Below are 21,025 nucleotides of genomic sequence, written 5' to 3' on the forward strand. Positions count from 1 at the left end.
AAATATTTTGACGTCCTAGAGTCCACTAGATCCCTTTCATACTAGGAAATGTCCAGGCTGGTGACACATAGTTTTATTGTCAATCTCTTGCTTGCAGAGTTCGTGGTTGCAGTTTCGTGAATTTAGCAGTGGGATTACTAAAATTGAGAAAGCAAAAAGGTGTGCTTGAGAAATTGATGACTGAGTGGACTGAAACATGCACTTACATGTGTATGGCGGTTTGAGTGTTGAACATTAAGTCTTCAATCACCATGTCACATCAGTAGTTAAGACCATAATGGAGGTAGCTCATGGCCCAACTATAGCTCCTCGTGGGGCATGCTCGAGCTTGAGGCTATTTCAATGCAGACTATGCTTTTCACCTAAAGCATATCACCAATGTTCACTATCTGAGTGGATAAAATTCCCTCCCTTAGGCATGGTTGTCAAAACCTGGCGTTGGCAAGGTCTTAACTCAGTTTTTACGTTTTTGCCCTGGAGCAGTCGTCATTCCTGTTAGGATTTTTGAATCCCAACTTGCCAGCCAAGGCTTTTCAATGTTGTTTACAACACTGATGTTGGTTGGCAAGTTGGGAAAGTCCACATCAAGAGAATGGCACATCACATTTAGCTTGGCCTTAGGAAAATAATATTCTAACTTATTTGCTGCACTAATTCTTTCTATTTGCTACTTCCCTTAGTGCTAGGCTTCATTATGGTTGAGTTTGCCCTACATCTCCGGAGGTTTGACAGAAACTCAGTACAAAGGGCTTTGTGTGAATATATGCTCTTATGTGTGTGTGTGTGCGCGCGCGCGCGTGCGTGTGTGTGAGTGCATATCTTGATACAGAGTTCTACACCCACTATTGGGCACTGATGACGTTAGTGGGGATGTCGTAGTATCTAGTCCATACTATGCATAATGGAGTTGATAGTTATATGGTCTTGTGGGTTGACTACCGTGAGTATATAACATGCACGTTCCTAAAAGGTGAATTTGGGCATGTTCCTGGATTCATCTAGGTATATATATATCTAACTTCTACCTAGATGTCCATAATGACTTTAGGCACATAACAGACCTATCCCTGTGCTTTCTTTTAAGAGATGAATTATGGAGCTGTTTCCTCTTATCCTTTATTTGTGTGTGGATGAACCATTCCACGATGAGGATGAGGAAGTGGCCTTTGTTAAACCCATCCTACATCAGGTTATGCCAGGCTGAAGCCTGAAATTTAGGGAGGGTATCAAACACACTAAACGGATAGAGCTTTTCTGCTTTACTGCATGATCTAGATAGAACACTTCGCAACGACAAGGGAACCACTTGTCAGCTAAACTATAGTTTATCTTCCCTAATCTCATTGAATTTCGTTGAACTTGACTTAACGCACAATGCCAATACTCCAAATCCATTAAAAGCCTATTTGTTCTTGCCCTCATAAGCTTCAAAATGGCCCAGAGGCCTTAGGGAAAAGTTGAAAATGAAAGAGCCACCCTTGTCTGTAGAATATGATTTCCAAAATTTCCAGTTGGAGGCCTTATTGCAAAACCAGGCCTGTTTTATTTCGTCCTTGTAACTGTACACTTTGATTGCTACAAAGGTTTCGCTTTGTCAAGTGGATTGTGTTGTTGTTGTAAGTGTTTTTGAGCTTATGGTGGGGCGGTTGGGAACATAATCGGAGAGGTTTTTGTTGTGTTGCAGGGAAAGAGTGTGTCGTTTTTGTGATGTTAAGGATGTGCATAGTGCCATTTAGGAATTGATTGCTTTGTCTTGTTGCCTTGTCCTCCAGTTTTTCAGGGTACTGGTTGGGATACAATCTCCCGAAGGTGTGAGCACCCTTCATGGGATATTAAGACGCTTTAGTGACTTTATGAAACTTAATGACTCGGTAATTCTAAATGCCTCTTTGTTATGAACTCTATTGTGATTTGTTTTAGTGGGCATGCCAACCTTTATATGCTATCTCTGTATTTCAAGGCTTTGTGACTGGACATTGTGTGTTAACACTTCGCAGTTGAAGCGCACATTCCCAAAGAAAAAGCTTCCCATGCCTCCTAAAAAATCATTGAGGCAGATAAATCATAGCAAGCATCATCTTCAACAAGTAAGAGGTTTATCTGAATGTTAAATTTATATCCATGTGTGTGCGCACGCGTCATGCGTGCTATATTATACAGAAGGGTGAAAAATTGGGATTCAAACTCACGTCCCTTTTTTGGTGGAGTGGTTTGTTAGGTACAAGGACCGAAATGCTAGGTTTGCATCGTATTTTTATTGAAAAGTTGTATGAAGTGATTTGACATGGTTTGTACCATGATTTTCATTTTGCAGAGACGGCTTGCTTTATCAGAGTGGATGGTCAAGCTACTTGGAGATATTGATGTCTCACGTAGTGCTCCAATGGCATCTTTCTTGGATTTGGAGGATGCTGCCAAGGCAGCAAAGCCAGGTGAGCTAAAATTCACAAAAAAGGTTTAATGGCAATTGAACTTTCCTTAACCACTATCATGGTTGTAGCTTGCCTTTGATGCGCTGGTCAAGCTAACTAAGGCTGGCTTCCCACCTGATGGAAGCCTTTGTTGAGATGGCAAAGCATTGATTTGCCAAAAAAGGTATCCGCCTTTGTTGAGATGGCAGCATTGATTTGTCAAAAAAGGCATCTGCCTTAATGGTCTTGACATGGTCTGTGCCCAAACATGTGCGAAGCCCACCAATTGTGTCATGTCATGGACGGGATTCTTCAAGAAGCGTTTGGCATGGACATGCAGTGGACACCTCCAAAAACCCATCAAGTGAATGCTGTAACCAATCAGTCCACGCGTGCCCTTATGCCATCTTGCAAAGTAGTCTGTCCACCACCACCCTATGAAGAGACACACTGGATGTGGATGCCTTCACAGGGTGGAAAAAGCTGTGGACACCTTCTCAATGTGTCTGGAAGTGGATCTAAAACTAAGCCTTTAACTAGATATGTTTTTTATATCATTCCACTCACAAAAAACCTCCTCTCTTTTACAAAGTTCTAATTTGGATCCATGTTGTTTATGTTTGTCATTTGGATCAAGAAAGACACGGACAAGCGAGAACTGCAAACTTGGCTGGAGAAAGGCATCGACAAAGAGGAAGTCCAAACCCAGCAATCAGAGAACGATTTCTCGGAGGCAGAAGACAATCTTGCATTGGTGGATCCAACTTCGATACATGAAGGGGTTATGGGGGAGTCGACATCTTTGAATGCACTTGGTAGGGAGAAGCCAAGCTCTTGGCATGTGCGCAGACACTCAATAGATAGTGATGCAAGTGAGTTGAGCTTTGCCAGCGGGAGTGAACTCTCCTTTGCAACTGTGGGTGATGGAAGGGACCAAGTTTCTGAAGGTTTGCCCAGCCTTGACGGAGAGATATTGAAAGCTGTACAGGCTTTCTTACCCATAGATCAGAGAGGAAATGTGAGGAGGGTTTTAGCCACCTTACAAAGGAGAGTGACAATGGCAAGAGCCGATGTGGACAATTTGGTTGCACGGTTGAATCAGGAAACTGCTGTCAAAGAGTTTCTGTCAACAAAGGTGCATTTTGAAGGCATTTGTTGGAGTTTATTTTGAAAATAGTCGTTTCAATTCTTGTATTAATGAGGCAGTTTTCTGAAAAGGTGAAAGACCTTGAAGTAGAACTCAACAAGATAAAGCAAAACAGCATGGAAAGTCTGCATCAAGCAGTGTCTATAGAACGCGAGGGATACATGAACCTTCAATGGGAGCTTGAAGAGTCACGGGTTGCCCTTGCCAGATCTGCAGAGGAAGCTCGATTAGCCCGAGTATGTTTTCATTTCTGACCTTTGCTATATAGATTACATTGCTTTTTTGGTATGCCTAATGCTTTTTTTAAAAAAATTTGCAGGAGAGCAGAACCCAAACTGAAGAGCGGCTACAAGCTGTTGAATCAGAAAACAGAAGGGTTAAACATGCATTGTCTGAAATGAGAGAAAAGCTTCAACTCTTACAGGTGGACAGGGACAACATCAAAGCAAAAGCAATGGCTGAAACAAAGGTTCTTGTCAAGGAAATAAAAGCTTTAAGGAAATCTCAGCCAGAGCTCAAACAGAATTTGGAGGCAGCCTTGAGAGCCAACAAGGAACTAGAGGTAAAAATCATAGTAAGGTGAAGGTGAACTGTGATAGTTATTAAGAGAGTGCAAGCTTTCACTTGTATCAGGGTTGTGGAGGATGATTGGTATCATCCACGTACTTTCTGTGCTACTGCCTAGTCTTAAAGGCAATGACATTTGGACCGCGCTAAGGTCCTATGACCTCATTTGGCCTTATCTGATAGTTCTACTTTTTTGAACAATTTTGAGCTATTTGATGCCTTACGACCTCATTGACCTCAAATAGCAAAGTAAAAACCATGAAAGGAGACATTTAATCATGTTTGAGCTCTTGTAACCTCATTTGACCTTCAATTCAAACCAAATTCAATCAAATGAGATCCCATCACCTAAAATGCCTCATAATCCGAAGTGTCAGCAAGTAGTCACTCTCCATGGTAGCCAATGGGAGAACACACGGCTAGGCCACTGTGTGTTGCCAAGCATAAACTCAGCAAGGATTTGTGTGACATGCTAACTATGCACGGCAGCATGCATAGTTACGCTAAGCATGGAAGATTAACGATAATCAAACTACTTGAGAAACACAACAGACAAGAGATGTAAACCCTAATATATTGTATATTCCAGACCATGAATATGTACAATGATGTTCTTGGATCTTGACTAGGATCCAGTTCATGCATGCCTATCTATCACTTATATAAAAGGTTCTTGGTTGTCCTCCACTAGAGCATGCTCTAATGCACATGAGGGTGGCATGTCTTGCTGCTCTACAACTTGCCTTCTTGATGATCAATAACGTGCCTTCGTTGCCTTAGACAAATCATTGTTAGAAGTCATCTCCTATCTATACATATACACCAGGGCCTCTGTTGTGGGTGTGCCCGCCCGTATTAGGTGTTTTCTCATTTTTCCCCACTCTCCATATTTTTTCCCCATTTTTCCCTATTCTTCCATGGTGTGGGTGGCTGCCCTATGATGGCAGGATGACCCAAAAGCTGGCCAACTGCACTAGTGTGTACGTGTTCATTCCCTGGAGCAGGCCGACTACTTCTGTTCAGGTCGTGGACCTTTTTTTTGCTGGCCGACTGGAGGACACCCAGTCGTGAGGCTGGCGGCTGTTTTCTTCACTGGCCGACTGGGTATTTGGGGCCATATAAAATGGCCCCATGGCCCCCACTCGTATTTTCGGGTTTCTCTTGTGTATATAGAGCAGAGTTACACGCCTCTCTCTCTCCTTCTCCATTGCTGTGTATTTTTGTAGTGCACTTGCTCTTGTGTTCTCAGATTTTGTCATCATCTCCGCTGCATATTCTGACCTGGTATCAGAGCTCTAGGCTCTTTATAGATCTTGGGAATTGTGTGAGCAAGAGAGGGACTGTTGTGTTGCTGATCGGTGGACTGTTCGGGAAGAGGAGAAGCAAGAGGAAGGCGGGCTGATTTGCTGGACAACCACTTGCAGGTAGAAGTTCTTCTTTTTTTTTCCCACCCACCCACCCTTTTCAGTTACATCCCCGCAATGGCAAATTTACTTGAGATGACTGAGAAGCATGTGAAGATCCCGAAACTCCCCACATTCCCAATAGACCATCAGTTGGACGGGAACAACTATGGCATATGGAAGGTTATGATGGAATCTGTTCTGGAGTCATACGACCTTGCTGATTTCATCGTCGTTGGGGTTCCACGGCCGGAGGTAGAGGAAGGGGAGTTACCGTCGATTTGAAAGGACCGCGAGGCACAGGCACAGTTGTGGGATCGTGTCAATGCCAGGGTCCGTTCTTTGATTACTAGTGGCAAGCTCAGCACCATCACTTGGGAGGAGCTTGTGCCCATGGTCTTGGACCAGGAGGAAAGATTCACGAACTCTCCACAGGGCGGAGGTTTGGAGGCCTTAACTGGCCAACGGTCGAAAGGCCAGAATAACAACAAGGGCAAAGGGAAGGCTTCATCGGAGAAGTCTTCTGAGAAGAAGCGTGATGCAGACCGAGAGAAAGTGAAGGCCGAGCGGACTTGCAACGATTGTGGCGAGAAAGGCCACTATTGGAGAAAGTGTCCTAAGCGGACTGGGAAGAGTGCTGATTCTTCAGCCTCAGCTGCAAAGACTCCAACATTTGTGCACTTAGAGATGATGGACTCAGATGCCTCATCGTCTTCAAGCGAGGAGGCAATTGGCTTCACCGCAAAGGATACCTGGGAGTGGATTCTTGACAGTGGTGCTTCCAGGCACATGAATCCTTCCCGTGACTTCTTTTTGGATCTGCAAACGGCAGTCAGGTCGCATGTTCATTGGCAACAACTCCACCATTCCGATACACAGTGAGAGCCGGATGGAGATCATTCCCGATGGCAAGGGGGGTAAGCATTTCTCTCGTGTTCTTTACGTCCCAGCTCTTGGTTTTCATATTTTGTCAGTGCATGAGGTATGCAAGACTGGCTTCTGGGTGGAATTTGAGGAGCATTCAGTTGCTCTAAGGGACCGCGAGACTGGCCAGGTTGTTTGGGAAGGCGGCGTGGAGAATGGTATCTAAACTCTCCGCACTCTCCTCATTGACAGGTTCTCAGGTCAGTGATTTGTGGCACTTTCGGTTTGGCCACTTAAATTTGGATGTGCTACGGTGAGCTTTCCGAGACCAGATGGTGGTTGGCTTGCCAAATGTTGGCAGCAGGTAAGGACGTTGCAGTTCTTGCATACGTGGCAAGCAACACAGGGAATCCTTTTCGAAGCAGGCTTCCAGGCGGGCTTCAAAACCATTGGAGTTGGTTCACACTGACTTGTGTGGACCTATGCAGACACCATCATTGGGAGGATCTCTATATTTCATGCTGCTTGTTGATGATTGTTCCAGATTCACGTGGGTCTATTTTCTTTCTCAGAAGGACCAAGCTTTTGCTCGGTTCAAGGATTGGCATGTGATGGTGGAGAAAGAGTCTGGTTTGCAGGTAAAGACTCTCGGGGCTGACAAAGGAGGTGAATTCTCTTCGAATGCTTTCGTCAGATTTTGTACAGATCATGGCATCAAGAGGGAACTCAATATAGGATCGCCTTCAGAGAATGGAGTGGTAGAACGCAAGAACAGGACTGTGGTGGAGATGGCGAGGACGATGCTGGAGCATTGTGATCTTCCTCGTCCACTTTGGGGAGAGGTTGTGGCTACGGCTGTCCATACCCTCAACGGGTCTCCGACAACTTCAGTACCTAACATGACTCCCTTTGAGGCATACTTTGGCAGGAAACCTAATGTCTCCCACTTCCTTGTGTTTGGGAGCGATGCGTATGTACATATTCCAAAGAAGCAGAAGGGGAAGCTTGACTCCAAGTCCCATAAGCTTATATTTGTGGGATATAACTCTCTTTCCAAGGGATACAGATTGTTTGATTTAGAGAGGAATGAGATTATTGTCAGCAGGGATGTGGTCTTTGATGAGCATGTTCCGGTATCCACTATTGATGAGCCGCCACTTCTTGGAGACCCAGAGGATTCTGATGATGATTCCCAGTCCATTATTCCAGCTGGACAACCACAGTTAGTACAGGAGGTTGAGCCCGCAGCTGGAGATGAGTCCCCGCAGCAGTAGGAGGCTCCGTGTTCTGTTCGAGTACCCAGGTGGTTAGTAGACACCCTTCGGGAGTCAGGTGTCACGGAGCTTCCCTCCGAATGGACCACAGAGGACGGCCCTCAAAGATCGCACAGAGTCCAAGACAAAAGTCATTCAGCGGAGCTTCTTCAGGTAAACTATGCTTTGATGTCTCGTATCGTGCAGGACAAGGAGCCCACTTCCGTCAAGGAAGCCCTTTCACAGGATACTTGGAGGAAAGCCATGTAGGTGAAACTCGATGCCATCGAGAAGAACAACACATGGGAGTTGGTACCGAGGCCGTCAAAACAGTCAGTCATTGGTGTCAAATGGGTCTTTAAGACCAAATATGTGTCAAATGGGTTGGTGGACAAACACAAAGCCAGGCTCGTGGCTAATGGTTATGCTCAGCGGCGGCCAGGCATCGACCATGAGGATACCTTTGCACCGACAGCAAGGATGACCACGATTCGGACCATTCTTGCCCTTGCTTCTTCTGAGAGGTGGTCTGTGTATCAGATGGATGTAAAATCTGCGTTCCTTAATGGTGACTTGCAGGAGGAGGTGTATGTTGAGCAGCCTCCGGGCTTTGTTGTTCCAGGATCAGAAGGGATGGTTTACAGGTTATGGAAGGCCTTGTATGGTCTTAAATAGGCTCCCAGGGCTTGGAATCAGAAGATTGATTCCTTCTTTCTTCAGACTGGTTTTCAGAGATCAGTTGTTTGCAGATCCCAACCTGTATCTCTTTCGAGAACGCAGCATGGTTACGATAATCATCCTTTATGTGGATGATCTCATTCTCATCGGTGGTCATGTGGAGCACATTGGTGTGACGAAGGCTGCCTTGTCAAAGGAGTTTGAGATGACCGACCTAGGCTTACTCCACTTCTTCTTGGGATTGGAGATTTGGCAGACCCAGAGGGGGTTTTTCGTCTCTCAGCAACGCTATGTTCATGAGTTGCTTGAGGCCTTTGGGATGGAGAACTGCAAGCCTATTACGTCGCCGATGGACCCAAATACAAAGTTAACTGTGAATGATCCTTGTGAGCGAGCAAGCCTATTACGTCGCCGATGGACCCAAATACAAAGTTAACTGTGAATGATCCTTGTGAACCAGTTGATGCCTCTCAGTATCGAAAGCTGGTTGGTTCATTGATCTGGTTGCTGAACACCAGATTGGACTTGAGCTTTTCCGTGGGGTTGTTGAGCTCATTCATGCAGACACCGTTGAAGTCTCATTGGGACGCAAGATTGCGGATCTTGCGGTATCTGCAGAGCATGAAGGATCTTGGACTCTTCTACACAGGAGGGGGATTGATGGATGGAGTCCGACTCCAAGGTTGGAGCAACTCAGATTAGGGAGGAGATCCAGACACGAGGAGATCTACTTCAGGTTACAGTTTTACCCTCGGCTCAGGAGCAATTTCTTGGAGCAGTAAGAATTGCCTTATCTTCGACAAAGGCAGAGTACCGGGCTGCTTGTGGTGCTGCTTGCGAGGTTGTGTGGCTGCGGAGGTTACTTGGCGGCGAGATTGGGTTTTCACAGAAGGAGCCCACAATCATCTAGTGCGATAACCAGAGCTGTATAGCTATTGCTCGGAACCCGGTCTTCCATGCCCGGACCAAGCACATAGAGATACAATATCACTTTGTACGTGAGAAGATCTTGGCTGGTGACATCTTGTTACTTTATTGTTCGACAGAGGACAATGCGGCAGACCTCTTCACGAAGTCTCTACCTCAGGCTATGCTCCGGCGGCACTCCAGCTCCCTGGGGTTGGTTCCACAACCAGGAGCTGAGAGGGGGTGTTAGAAGTCATCTCCTGTCTATACATATACACCAGGGCCTCTGGTGTGGGTGTGCCCGCCCGTATTAGGTGTTTTCTCGTTTTTCCCCACTCTCCTTATTTTTTTCCCCATTTTTCCCTATTTTTCCATGGTGTGGGTGGCTGCCCTATGATGGCAGGATGACCCAGAAGCTGGCCGACTGCACCAGTGTGCACGTGTTCATTCCCTAGAGCAGGCCGACTACTTCTGTTAAGGTCATGGACCTTTTTTTTGCTGGCCGACTGGAGGACACCCAGTCGTGAGGCTGGCGGCTGTTTTTTTCACTGGCCGATTGGGTATTTGGGGCCATATAAAATGGCCCCATGGCCCCCACTCCTTTGTATCATATTTTCGGGATTCTCTTGTGTATATAGAGCAGAGTTACACGCCTCTCTCTCTCTCTCCTTCTCCATTGCTGTGTATTTTCTGCAGTGCACTTGCTCTCGTGTTCTCAGATTTTGTCATCATCTCCGCTGCATATTCTGACAATCATACCATATTTTCTTGTTAATCCTCAGTTACTTTAAAGGATTTCTTAGATGGGCACTAGGGCCTCAGTTTGAGGGACTAGTGAGTTATTTAACAATCATCCAAGTGTGGATGGATTGGTTGGGACCATTTTTTTCTCTCATGATCTCTCTTAGCTTTCAGAATTTTGTGCTTTCTTTAACATGTTTTTATCTAGATAAATCTAGAGATAAGTCTCATGATCTCTCTTAGCTTTCAGAATTTTGTGCTTTCTTTTAACATGTTTTTATCTAGATAAATCTAGAGAAAGTCTTATTCAAAGAATAGCTTCCCCTATAAATGGCAACAGCACATGGCTTATACCATTGGTTTATTAATACCTTAAGGTGACTTTACTTAAGGTGGTCAAATCAAAGAGTCATTTTTACACGGGTTATACCTTAAGGTACTGAGGTGACATGGTACTAGGTAGCGGAGCCAGGCCTGTTCCCCATGTCATATGCATCCAAGGATTTGCTGGCTCAATCATGAGGATGTGATCATACCATGCTGCTGTTCTATAGGGAGCTGGGAGGAGAATAATCATGCTCCTCTCCTTCTTGCCCTCTATCCGCTGCCTCTATAGTTTGGAGCCTGTCCATTCTCAAGAAGAGGCAAGGTGCCAATGGACAGCCCTATTGGATGGAGCTGTAGATAGTGAACTGCTTGCCCCTCATGTGCTAGATCATGCTGTTTATTGAGGTCGAGGAGATGTTCATCATTAACATAGTGCCTCTTCCAAGAAAGCCGGATCCACCCTACTTATGGGAAACACTAGAGACTTAACACACAAGCTCAAGAAAGGACCCTCCTTTAATGAGATCCCGCAGACCGAAGAGATGCTAGAGTTGTTTTTGAGGGACTCCTTCAAGAAAGGGGGTGATCAATAGGATGTTCAACATTGGAGGCCCATCAATTTGTTGGGATGGCCTAAAAATCTTGGAAATGTTCCTGCCTCTTGGACCTCATATTTGGCCTGTAGACAGATTTTGTTTGGAACAAGAGCAGGATACCGCCTACCAAGTGTGTTGCCACACCTGCTGGTGGATTTTTGTCTTTGGTCTTGAAGTATGGATCAGCAGAGTGCGTTGGTAGCATGGGAGTCCAACTTGGGTCCAATGGAAAGGGTGGTGCATGATAACTATACTTGATCTGAGGATGTCAAGAATGATGTGGACTGTCTCGATCTGAGACTCTACCAAAGGGCTATCAGGGCTCTGCTTGTGAAGGTGTTGCATTGTGCTCCTGCTGCCGAGGGCTGGACAGCAATTCTTGGCCCGAGATCTCTTGCCAGTTGTCCTGTATGAGAATCATTATTGTTGTTTTTTAAAACACTTTTTCTTTTGTTTATTGTTTATAACTAACTAGATAGAGCTTGTCTCCAAACATTTGCAGGCACAGGTACAACAGCAGAAGCAGCAAAAAGAAAGCAGAGTGAAAACTTTACGCGAAGTGGGAGCTCTTCGTGACAGACTCCAACAGTGCACGGTAGACTTCCTTGCCAAGGAAGATGCAAGGGGAAGCGAGATCAACGCGGCCGTGACAGATGCTGCCGAACTGCTGATGACATCAGACAGTCGAATTGGGCTCCTTATAGCAGAGGTTGAATTTGCACTCAAGAGTAATCAAATGTGCCTTTCAGTAGAAATTTTTATTTTAATCATGCAATTAATTACTGGGCTAGTCACCAATCATGTAGCAAGAAAGAGTAGCAATCAACGGACTCAGTCCAGGGTTTCCAATTGCATGAGATTGCAGCAATTGGGAGAGGTCTTACTCTCGCAATTCGTGCTTAGAATAGTCCATAGAACTACACTGCAGGGTTCAAGCTGTGCCTGTGGGACTTATTCCGTGAAGGTAACGTTTCTGGACCTTATGATGCAGGCACAGCTTCTTGCAGAGGAAGAGGATGATGATGACAATGACGATGACGATGACAACGATGACCACGACGACAATGATGGGTTGATTGGGGAGAGTTTGAGAGTAACAGAAGCTCACGATAAGGTGGATGGTGGCAGCTTTTCGCAGGTCACAGAGGGTGGTGATGGTGGCAGCTTTCCCAGGATCACACACAGTGGTGTTAAGCGGATGAGAAAATTGTTGATCGACGTTTTTGTGGACAATGCACATTTACATAAACTGGTCAACTCATTAACGCTAAAGGCTCTCTTAGTTGACTCAAAAGAGAAGCTTCAGGTCAATGAGGTGGTGCCAAGGAAAAGCGTGTTGTATAGATTTTTGTAGGGATTTTTGTACAGAATGGAATCACATGGTTGAGGTACTGTGATGTGGGAATATCATGGGAAAGCCACCGTGAGAATAACCAGCATTTAGGAAGGGTACCCAAGAACTTTTACCCTGCAGCACGCCCTCTTGGCACCCAGTTACTGACCTCTGAAAAAGAAGATTATGAGGACAATCACTGTACCACTGAATTGGATTGGGTTTATGCTGTGAAGCTCAATGACGCAATATGTGGGTTCTACAAAAAAGCATCAGTTTTTGCACTAGATTATCATACAAGCAGGTGCAGGCGCACTTATTGCACGAGCAATAAGAAGGCATTGGCTGGATCATCAAGAAAAAAGACTTCAATCGGTCCGGAATGAAATAAACATGCTAGAGACAGCTGCTCTGTGGATCAACCATACGACCACATTTTCCCTCGATACATATAGGTACAGTATACATGATATGTTTAAACTTGTAATGTGTGTAGCTGTGAAACTTGTAATGTTTATGTGCATGCATATGCGTGTCTATGTTTGTATGTGTGTATGCATCTATGTATGTATGCATGTATGTAGGCATGCACACATGTATATAAGTATGGACCAGTGTGTTGATGCCTTTTTTTGTGAGGCCAGACATGCAGGTGCGCTTGTTAAATGCCCTTTTGAAAAGGTCAGGACCCATATTAAGAACAATTTTCTATCAAAGAGACCCGGTTTCTTTCAAAATTTAACTCTTACATTTTTCTTGTTATTTTGTAGAGTTTGGCGGTGCACCATACTGGCCGACACATTGTATTCTGCAGCTTACTTTCTGGTGTTTTATACATTTGAATCTGTAAAGAAAGGCATTCAATAAAGGTTTGCAACTCCAGAAGGGGAAGGCATGATCAATACGTATGCTTGCCTTTGTTTTGTGTAAATCTGTTTTTAAACAAGGCTTCCCATAACAATTTTGATCACAAAGCTACATTCTTTTCCCACTGTCATGTTGTGTTCTTATATTGTACTACAGGTCCTTGAGAGCTGAAGGACAAAGCCCCATATTGTGTATGTAATCCTTGAGCATAATCCATTTGAATGTGCAGTTGAAGTGGCAATCAAAGGAAAGATCACTAGTTTATTTTGATTTGAAATTACATCAAATGTGATCTCCTTAGTTTTTGTAATGATATTTCACATCTCTCACCTGGCAAGATTGAAGATTCCCCTATTGAATTTACAGCGCTTGATGCCTTTTGAAGGATCCATGCTTACTGATGTGGTAGGAACTATTAAATGTTGATTTCATGAAGAACTTGGTTTTTTGAGCATGACATGTAGGAGACAGCCAATTACGCTAGGAAACGAAGAAACGTTGCATACAGTCAACAGTCAATGCTCAAAAGGGAAAAATTGTTGCTCAAAAAACCAAGTTTATGGTAACCTTTTTGGGGCAAATATCTGTAGCCAAATACGTTCATTCTCTTCTGAAGGGGTGGGTGTGTTTTTTTTGTTGTAATTCGCAAGACTCTTCTTGAGATCTCAAAGCTCAAGAAAATGAGCGCGCAATTGAAACACAAAATAAGATTTTCAGATGAAGAGAATCAAATAAATGGAGAATGTGCATGCAAACTAAGAGGATTTTCTCAAAGAGAGCAAATCTGTGTAAGTTGTGCAAGGACATAAGAAATCACGAGGGCTTGCTATGTAGGTAACAAGGAAAACGAACATAAGCAAACCAAGGTTGTGCATGAGAAGAGGTGGATACAAACAAGGGATTGAATCCACAGAGCAGGTTTTCTTATACAAATGGTGATTTATAGTACAATGGATTTCTCAAGAAAAAAGAAAAAGAGTACAGAGGTGCAAGAACAAGGGCCAATTAGGGAGATAACTATCTTGGTGTGTGAAGGGATGGTGCTCATGTAGATTAAGCTACAAAGAGAGTGGAGATCCCCAAATTGCGGGCATGCAGCCTGAAAGATCAAAGAGGCAATGCCGATGATTTTGTGGAATTGTAGCCACCCACATCTCCTCTTGAAAGGTTGTCTCCCAAGTGTAACCATGCACGCTTGGCATTCTCCTCTTTGGACTTTGGTATATGTTTGTGTAAACTTTGCCATGGAAATTTTAAAATTTCCTAGTACGACAATAGTATAAAGGTCGAGTTGCTATCAATGATATAAAAGGATGAATAGTGCTCGTTATATGTGGACATGCATTGCATGTAGATGTGTATATTGTGTGGGAAAATATACCCAAAATCCATGCCCATGCACTAAGGTTAATGGGGGCTCTCAAACCTTTGGCATTTACTCATGTAAAAGCTCAAAAACTCACCAAAAGAAGGCGCCTACAACAAGTGGATGTGGAGACAATTCTGAAGCATTCAATGCACACCATCATGTTAACTTTGAGTCCACATGGGCCTAGATTCATGGAGAAGAATGTGGAGGTGCTTTTAGTTCATCAATGATGTCATTTGCCTTTGCTTCTCAAGCCTATTTAAATGGCTTATTCTAATGAAGAAGTGTGGGATCACTCTATTATTTTGTGTCTACATTATGCCTAATTTTAGTGTCATTAACGCTAATCTCTCTAGCTCACTAATCATGGTCAAATGATGGTGATTATCTCATTTGATCCACCTTGAGACTCATCTAATCCTCCATCCTAAACCAACATTTGGTATTAGAGCTACATAGGGCTGATCATTAGAAAGTGATTAGAGCTTTGATTTAGGAGATTAGAATTTGTTGTTGTAGATATAATTCATTTAGGGTTGATAGTTTCCTCTTTCTTTTTATTTTCTACCTTTCTATTCCCTTGTTGTTTAGGAGGTCATTGAGAGAGAAGGTGAGCATATGCCGTCTCACAAATAGGAGATGAAGAGTGCATCCTCCTCCAGCAGCTCCTTGGTGGCCAATGCAAAACACTCCACAAGAGCAATCACACATCTATCATAGCAGCTTATCTGAAGCAACTTCTAACCTTTGTAATCAACCAACCAAATCACATGACAGGCTCTTTGTGCGACAACCATAGCTCTACATCTTGCATCCCCATTAGCAGATCTTTATAAAGCCTTGATTTGATCAAAGGCATTCCCATTCTTGCACATCACATGTAAACACAATGCCCGTATCTTGTGAATCATCCACTCTGAAACACTTAAATATCAAGACGAACATCAAGAAGAAAATTCCCATAAAAGCCGCTAAACCACATTACTATGGATATGGTAAGGGTTTTGGATTATCAAAATTTTTATGCCACAACATGCACACGTATGGAGAGAAAGGTTCTTCGAACATCTAGTGTCATTGAATCTTTGAAAAATCGCTCTTTTCACTGGTCTTGTCAAGGTCTCGCACATTGAAGAACCGAGAAGAAGAACAAAAAAATTAAACCTTAAGAGATAAGATCTTGCTTACATCATGGCCACATCAATACAAGTTTGAGGGGCATAGCTTTCACACATGGCAAACAAAGATTGAATTTACCTTGAAAAATAAGGGTTTGTGGAACATAACTAATGGGAAAGAAAATAAACTCAACAGAGGATGGTGAGAATGAGGGAGATTTAATGAATGAGCTCCTCATAAAACGATCGAAGATCACAGGGAGTAGCTTGCATGTATTGATGAGGCCTATTTGGATATTTCATTGTTGGTGTCTACTATTCTCACAACTTTATTGGATTCATACCAAGGTTTTGCATTCACACTTTAGCTCATGATGAAGGGTAACCCCAATGCCCTTACATTTGATGAGTTGGTTGTAGGTGCTCTTACAAGAAGAGCAATCTTGGCAAAATTGAAATGGGAGATCAAGCATTTGCTACCATTCAAAAGGTAAAGGCAAAGCCTTTTCTCAGGTTGGCCATAAGCCAAAGGTAGAATTAACCTATTCTTCTAGTAAGGATGCCAAGAAGGGGGGTGATAAGCCTAAGAAGAATGGCAATGCAACTATTGTCAAAAGCCAAGCCTTTTTATCAATCAATGCAAAAAAAGATTGGAGAAGGAGAAGAAGAAAGAATTAGGCATGGTTATGGCTATGACTGATACATCAACACCAACTATTGAAAAGAAGGAGTCCGTAAACTATGCACAAGATGATTAGGCATTCATTTTGCACAGTTATGACGCTTTTGTCCATATGGATGCATGTCAACATGTCAACGAACTATGCGTACATTACTTCTCAGCTTGATTTGTTTTCCTTCGTTGAGTTTTCTCCTCAAGATGGCACAGTGATATGTGCAAATAACTCCTCACTCCTCATATCCAGTGAAAGGAGTTGGTAAAGTTGTGCTGATTGCTGCAAATGGTGGAACAAAAGTCTTGTTTGTGTTAGGCATTAAAAAGAACTTATAGTTAATCTCTGCCATTACTAGGGCTGGCAAGTGAGATCAAATTTGTTGATGACAAGTGTTTAGTTCATGATCACAGTGGAGACATCACTGTGGTATTCGATACTCTAAGCCATGGGCTTTATAGGTTGGGCAAGTACGAGAGATTGGCACATAATGCTTGTTTAGTTACTGCCACACGTGCTATGAGTGACATGGAGCTATGGCATGCTTGCTTTGGTCACTTGAATTTTGGCAGTTTGGTGTACCTTTAAAGGCGAGAGATGGTGTCTGAGTTGCCAAATCTTGAGGCCCCTATCAAACATGTATGTGAGGGGTGCACTTTGGGAAAAGATGCAACGGGCATCATTCCCAAAAGATGGATTAATAAGGGTTGTCCACGTATTACAACTTATACATAGTGATGTATGTGTCCTATGAGGACACCATCGATCAAGTCCTCCCGTTCTCCGAGCGAAAATTTTCGAGCAAGGAAAAAATTGAGCAACACATTTCAAGAAACAGGCACACAAAAAGGCTAAGGCCAATAATGAGAACACCATAGATGTGCAACACAAATTCAACACATCTAGGAATGGATTACATGTGTTTTTGTATAGAACTTTTCCTTTATAGCTAGTACACCTTCAGAGTTCATCAATAAATGGAAAGTCGCATACAAATCATTACGATTCAAAATCAATTACACCATCACATTGAGCACTTTGGAGTCCGAACCAACACCAAGACATGTGTATCGAGATTGAAACATATAAGAAACAAAAGAGAACACAACAAAGCATGCGACACTTTGATAAACTTTCTTAATAACATCGCAAGTGGCAACTTTCCAAAAATGCATCAACTCTAGTGGATTACAAACACCTAATGTGGATAGGAAGGCATAGCCCACCTAAATAACGCAAGTGCAATTGCGAGAATGAATATCAGTAGAGCCCCAAAATGTGACACATAAATACCAAGATGGATCGGGACAACAATAGAGGCCAAGATCAAAGGGAAGTGCACAGTGAAGCAGTGTAGGAGGCTGGGATTTGCGGCTGAGATTAGGGTGGTGAGTGGCCACGTTGACCACATTATCGCCACTGTGGGACGTTCTATTAGAGTTGTTCCTAATACCTTGAGGTTTGGCATCTTCTATGTTGTGACTAAGGGAGAAAAATGATTGATTGTCTACATGCACGTGCTATCTTGTTGTATATGTCAGCAGATTGACCCATGTGTAAATATTCATTATCGACATGCGTGTGATGTCTATGATTTCATTTTCTTGTGTTTGTTTTGTGTTCTTAATAAATTTGGTAAATTTTTTATAAATGCAATTCTCTTATCATTGCATGATGTGCATGTAGATATTAAATGTTGTTGCATTTGTGTCAAGGGAAGAAGCACTCAACCAATCATTATGCTAATGAAATCGCTTTTTCCTCATTGTTGATAACGGCCATATAGCATCGAACCCCATCTTTAAATAGACACCTTCTAGTGAGAAACATGACTCTTTATGATAGAGTGAGTGCTTCGGTTTGATTAAGCTTAAAGTTAAAATTAACTTGGGACTAATTTCGTTAATCTTTATCATTGACTAATTTTTATAATTAGTCAATGATCGATCGAACATCAAGGGTAGGTTCACCGTTCCATCATGCCATGTTATGAGAGCCACGCAAGCGTCCGTGAGTACTTCTTAACCAATCACCGTGGGTGAGTCGCTATTGTAGAGCGCATCATGCAAGTTGCATTTGTCAATGCGGAATAGGCATTGTTCTAAACTTTGTGTAGTACATTGCAATGCAGTACACAAAATTAAAAAAAGGCCTTGTGGGTAGGTCGCATCGGCACGGCCTTCCCACATTCCGTGCCGACCTTCCCACAGTGTGCAGTGCTCACATAACCTGGTTTGTAGTGTAATTTTTCCAATTAAAAATTAAAAATCCTGGTTGGAATTTGATGTTGCCTTTAATTTTAAAGGATGAAATTTACACATTTTAGTTATAAATCCCAGCATTTGTACGATTTCTAGTGATTTTCAAGTCCAAGTCCTAGTGATTGCTAGAGTTGTGAATAGGTTTTGAGAGCTTGAAATAGGTTGCCTTAGTCCCTGGTTTGATAGGAGCTTGTGCGCACTGCCATCCTCTTGGGTACGAGTAAAGAGGGAGAGGGCCCTCTACAATCTGCCTGACAAGATGAGCTGAGTAGTTGGAAATGATTTTTCTCGGATAGATTGGATTTTTGGCTATATAAGATGTATTTGGCCGCACTCTCTTGTGTGAGGATTTTATGAAATGGATTTGCTATGATTATATGAGTAATTAGCTTACTAGTGTGTACCTTGATTAATCCTTTTCCTACATAACTATAAGTAAGATATCATACATAAGGGCAAAGGAGTATAAGAAACTAGGGAGTTGTTTTGGTGAGATTGAAAATTATTCTTCTTCATCATCTCAAATTACCTCAAAAATTTATCCATGTGATCATAAGCAACTCATAAGTATATACATGACCTTGGATTCGACGATCCAGGAATCATGGAAAGGAAATGACATTGGCCCATTGAGAGGTACCATAACACCAAGATGATGTCAAAACCATGCCTTGTATAAGAAGAAGAAGATATACTATACATCAATTGGAAAATCATTTGGTTAATATTTCCCACCCTCAAGCTAAATTCTCTCTCAATCTAATCTCCTATCTCACACAAAGCCACTATGTCTCTTCATCTGGATGATGAGAACTCCAATGAGATAAGGGTTAAGTTAATCTCAATCTAATCTTCATAAAGATAATTTCATCTGGTAAAATCACTTGCCATGGCTAGCCCTAGGAGGCTCTGATACCGACTTGAGAAATGCTAAGCTAGCTAGTAAACATGATTATCTTTAATTTTAACTTTAAGATTAATCAAACCGAAGCACGCACTCTATCATAAAGCTTCATGTTTCTCACTAGAAGCAGTCTACTCAAAGATGGGGTTCGATGCTATATGGCAACATTGAGTGTTTGTTGGCTATGTCCCCAAGGTTGACATGATGGCTTGGTGTGCCAGTTTGCTAGTGGAGAATTTAAGGGCGTTATCAATGAGGAAAAAGCAATTTCAATAGCATAAGGATTGGTTGAGTGCTTCTTCCCTTGACACAAATGCAACAACATTTAATATCTACATACACGTCATGCAATGATAATAGAATACGCATTTATAAAAAATTTACCAAATTTATTAAGAACACAAAACAAACACAAGAAAATGAAATCATAGACATCACACGCATGTCAATAATGAATATTTACACGGGTCAATCTACTAACATACACAACAAGATAGCACATGCATGTAGACAATCAATCATTTTTCTCCCTTAGTCACAACATAGAAGATGTAAAACCTCAAGGTATTAGGAAAAACTCTAATAGAACATCCCATAGTGGTGATGGTGTGGTTAATGTGGCCACTCACCACCCTAATCCCAGCCGTAAATCCCGGCTCCCCACATTGCTTCATTGTGCACTTCCCTTTGATCTTGGCCTCTATTGTCATCCCGATCCATCTTGGTATTTATGTGCCACATTTTGGGGCTCTATTGATATTCATCCTTGCAAGTCCACCTATGTTATTTAGGTGGGCTATGCCTTCGTGTCCACATTAGGTTTTTGTAATCCACTAGTTGATGCATTTTTGGAAACTTGTCACTTACGATGTTATTAAGGAAGTTTATCAAAGTATCGTATGCTTTGTTGTGTTCTCTTTTGCTGTCATATGTTTCAATCTTGATACACATGTCTTGGTGTTGGTTCAGACTTTGAAGTGCTCACTATTACTGATGAACTCTGAAGGTGTACTAGCTATGAAGGAAAAATTCTATGCAAAAACACGTGTAATCCATTCCTAGATGTGTTGAATTTGTGTTGCACACCTATGTGTTCTCATTACTGGCCTTAGCCTTCTTGTGTGCCTGTTCCTTGAAATGTGTCGCTCGATTTTTTTCCTCGCTCAAGAAGTTCCGCTCAGAGAACGAGAGGACTCCCATCGATCATGAGATATCTCTACTTTGTGACTTTTATTGATGACTACTCCAAGCACACATAGGCACACCTGGATATATCATTCAAAAGCAAAATCAAAGGTTTTTACATCCTTTATACACTTTGTTTCTCTGGCTAAAAATGTGTCTACATGTAAAGTTGGCACCTTACAAATCGAGTGGGGAGTATATCTCAAAGGAGTTTCATGCATATATGGCTGAAAGAGGCATAAGACATCAATGCATAGTGCCTTACATACCTCAACAAAATGGTGTGGCTAAGAGGAAGAACATATATCTCATGGAGATGGCACGTTGCATGGTTAAAGGTCTGGATTTGCCACATGTTTTTTTGGTTGAATGTAGCTATGTGTGCCACTTATATGGTAAATAGATGCCCCACCCAATTAGA

At 42.6% G+C, this 21,025-nt stretch overlaps 1 protein-coding gene across 3 annotated transcripts in view; it reads left to right on the forward strand.

Annotated features, from left to right (window-relative positions):
- LOC147633127 (PX domain-containing protein EREX-like) overlaps positions 1-13,362 on the forward strand; it is a 36,510-nt gene extending 23,148 nt beyond the window's left edge. Inside the window, exons 3-12 of one of the 3 annotated variants that reach the window (XM_086806133.1) lie at positions 1,773-1,871; positions 1,998-2,087; positions 2,315-2,432; positions 3,053-3,546; positions 3,630-3,794; positions 3,878-4,120; positions 11,396-11,602; positions 11,885-12,681; positions 12,871-12,907; positions 12,997-13,362. In XM_086806133.1, the coding sequence (XP_086662259.1) occupies positions 1,773-1,871; positions 1,998-2,087; positions 2,315-2,432; positions 3,053-3,546; positions 3,630-3,794; positions 3,878-4,120; positions 11,396-11,602; positions 11,885-12,247 (1,779 nt within the window). In that variant the 3' untranslated portion in view covers positions 12,248-12,681; positions 12,871-12,907; positions 12,997-13,362. The remainder of the gene's footprint in view (positions 1-1,772; positions 1,872-1,997; positions 2,088-2,314; positions 2,433-3,052; positions 3,547-3,629; positions 3,795-3,877; positions 4,121-11,395; positions 11,603-11,884; positions 12,682-12,870; positions 12,908-12,996) is intronic. The other 2 variants (XM_086806132.1, XM_086806131.1) reach the window with 2 other exon arrangements.
- Positions 13,363-21,025: the final 7,663 nt, after the last annotated feature.

This window comes from Cibotium barometz, chromosome 12, assembly GCF_041138505.1.
Source record: "Cibotium barometz isolate CiBa-2024 chromosome 12, ASM4113850v1, whole genome shotgun sequence".
Classification (NCBI taxonomy): domain Eukaryota; kingdom Viridiplantae; phylum Streptophyta; class Polypodiopsida; order Cyatheales; family Cibotiaceae; genus Cibotium; species Cibotium barometz.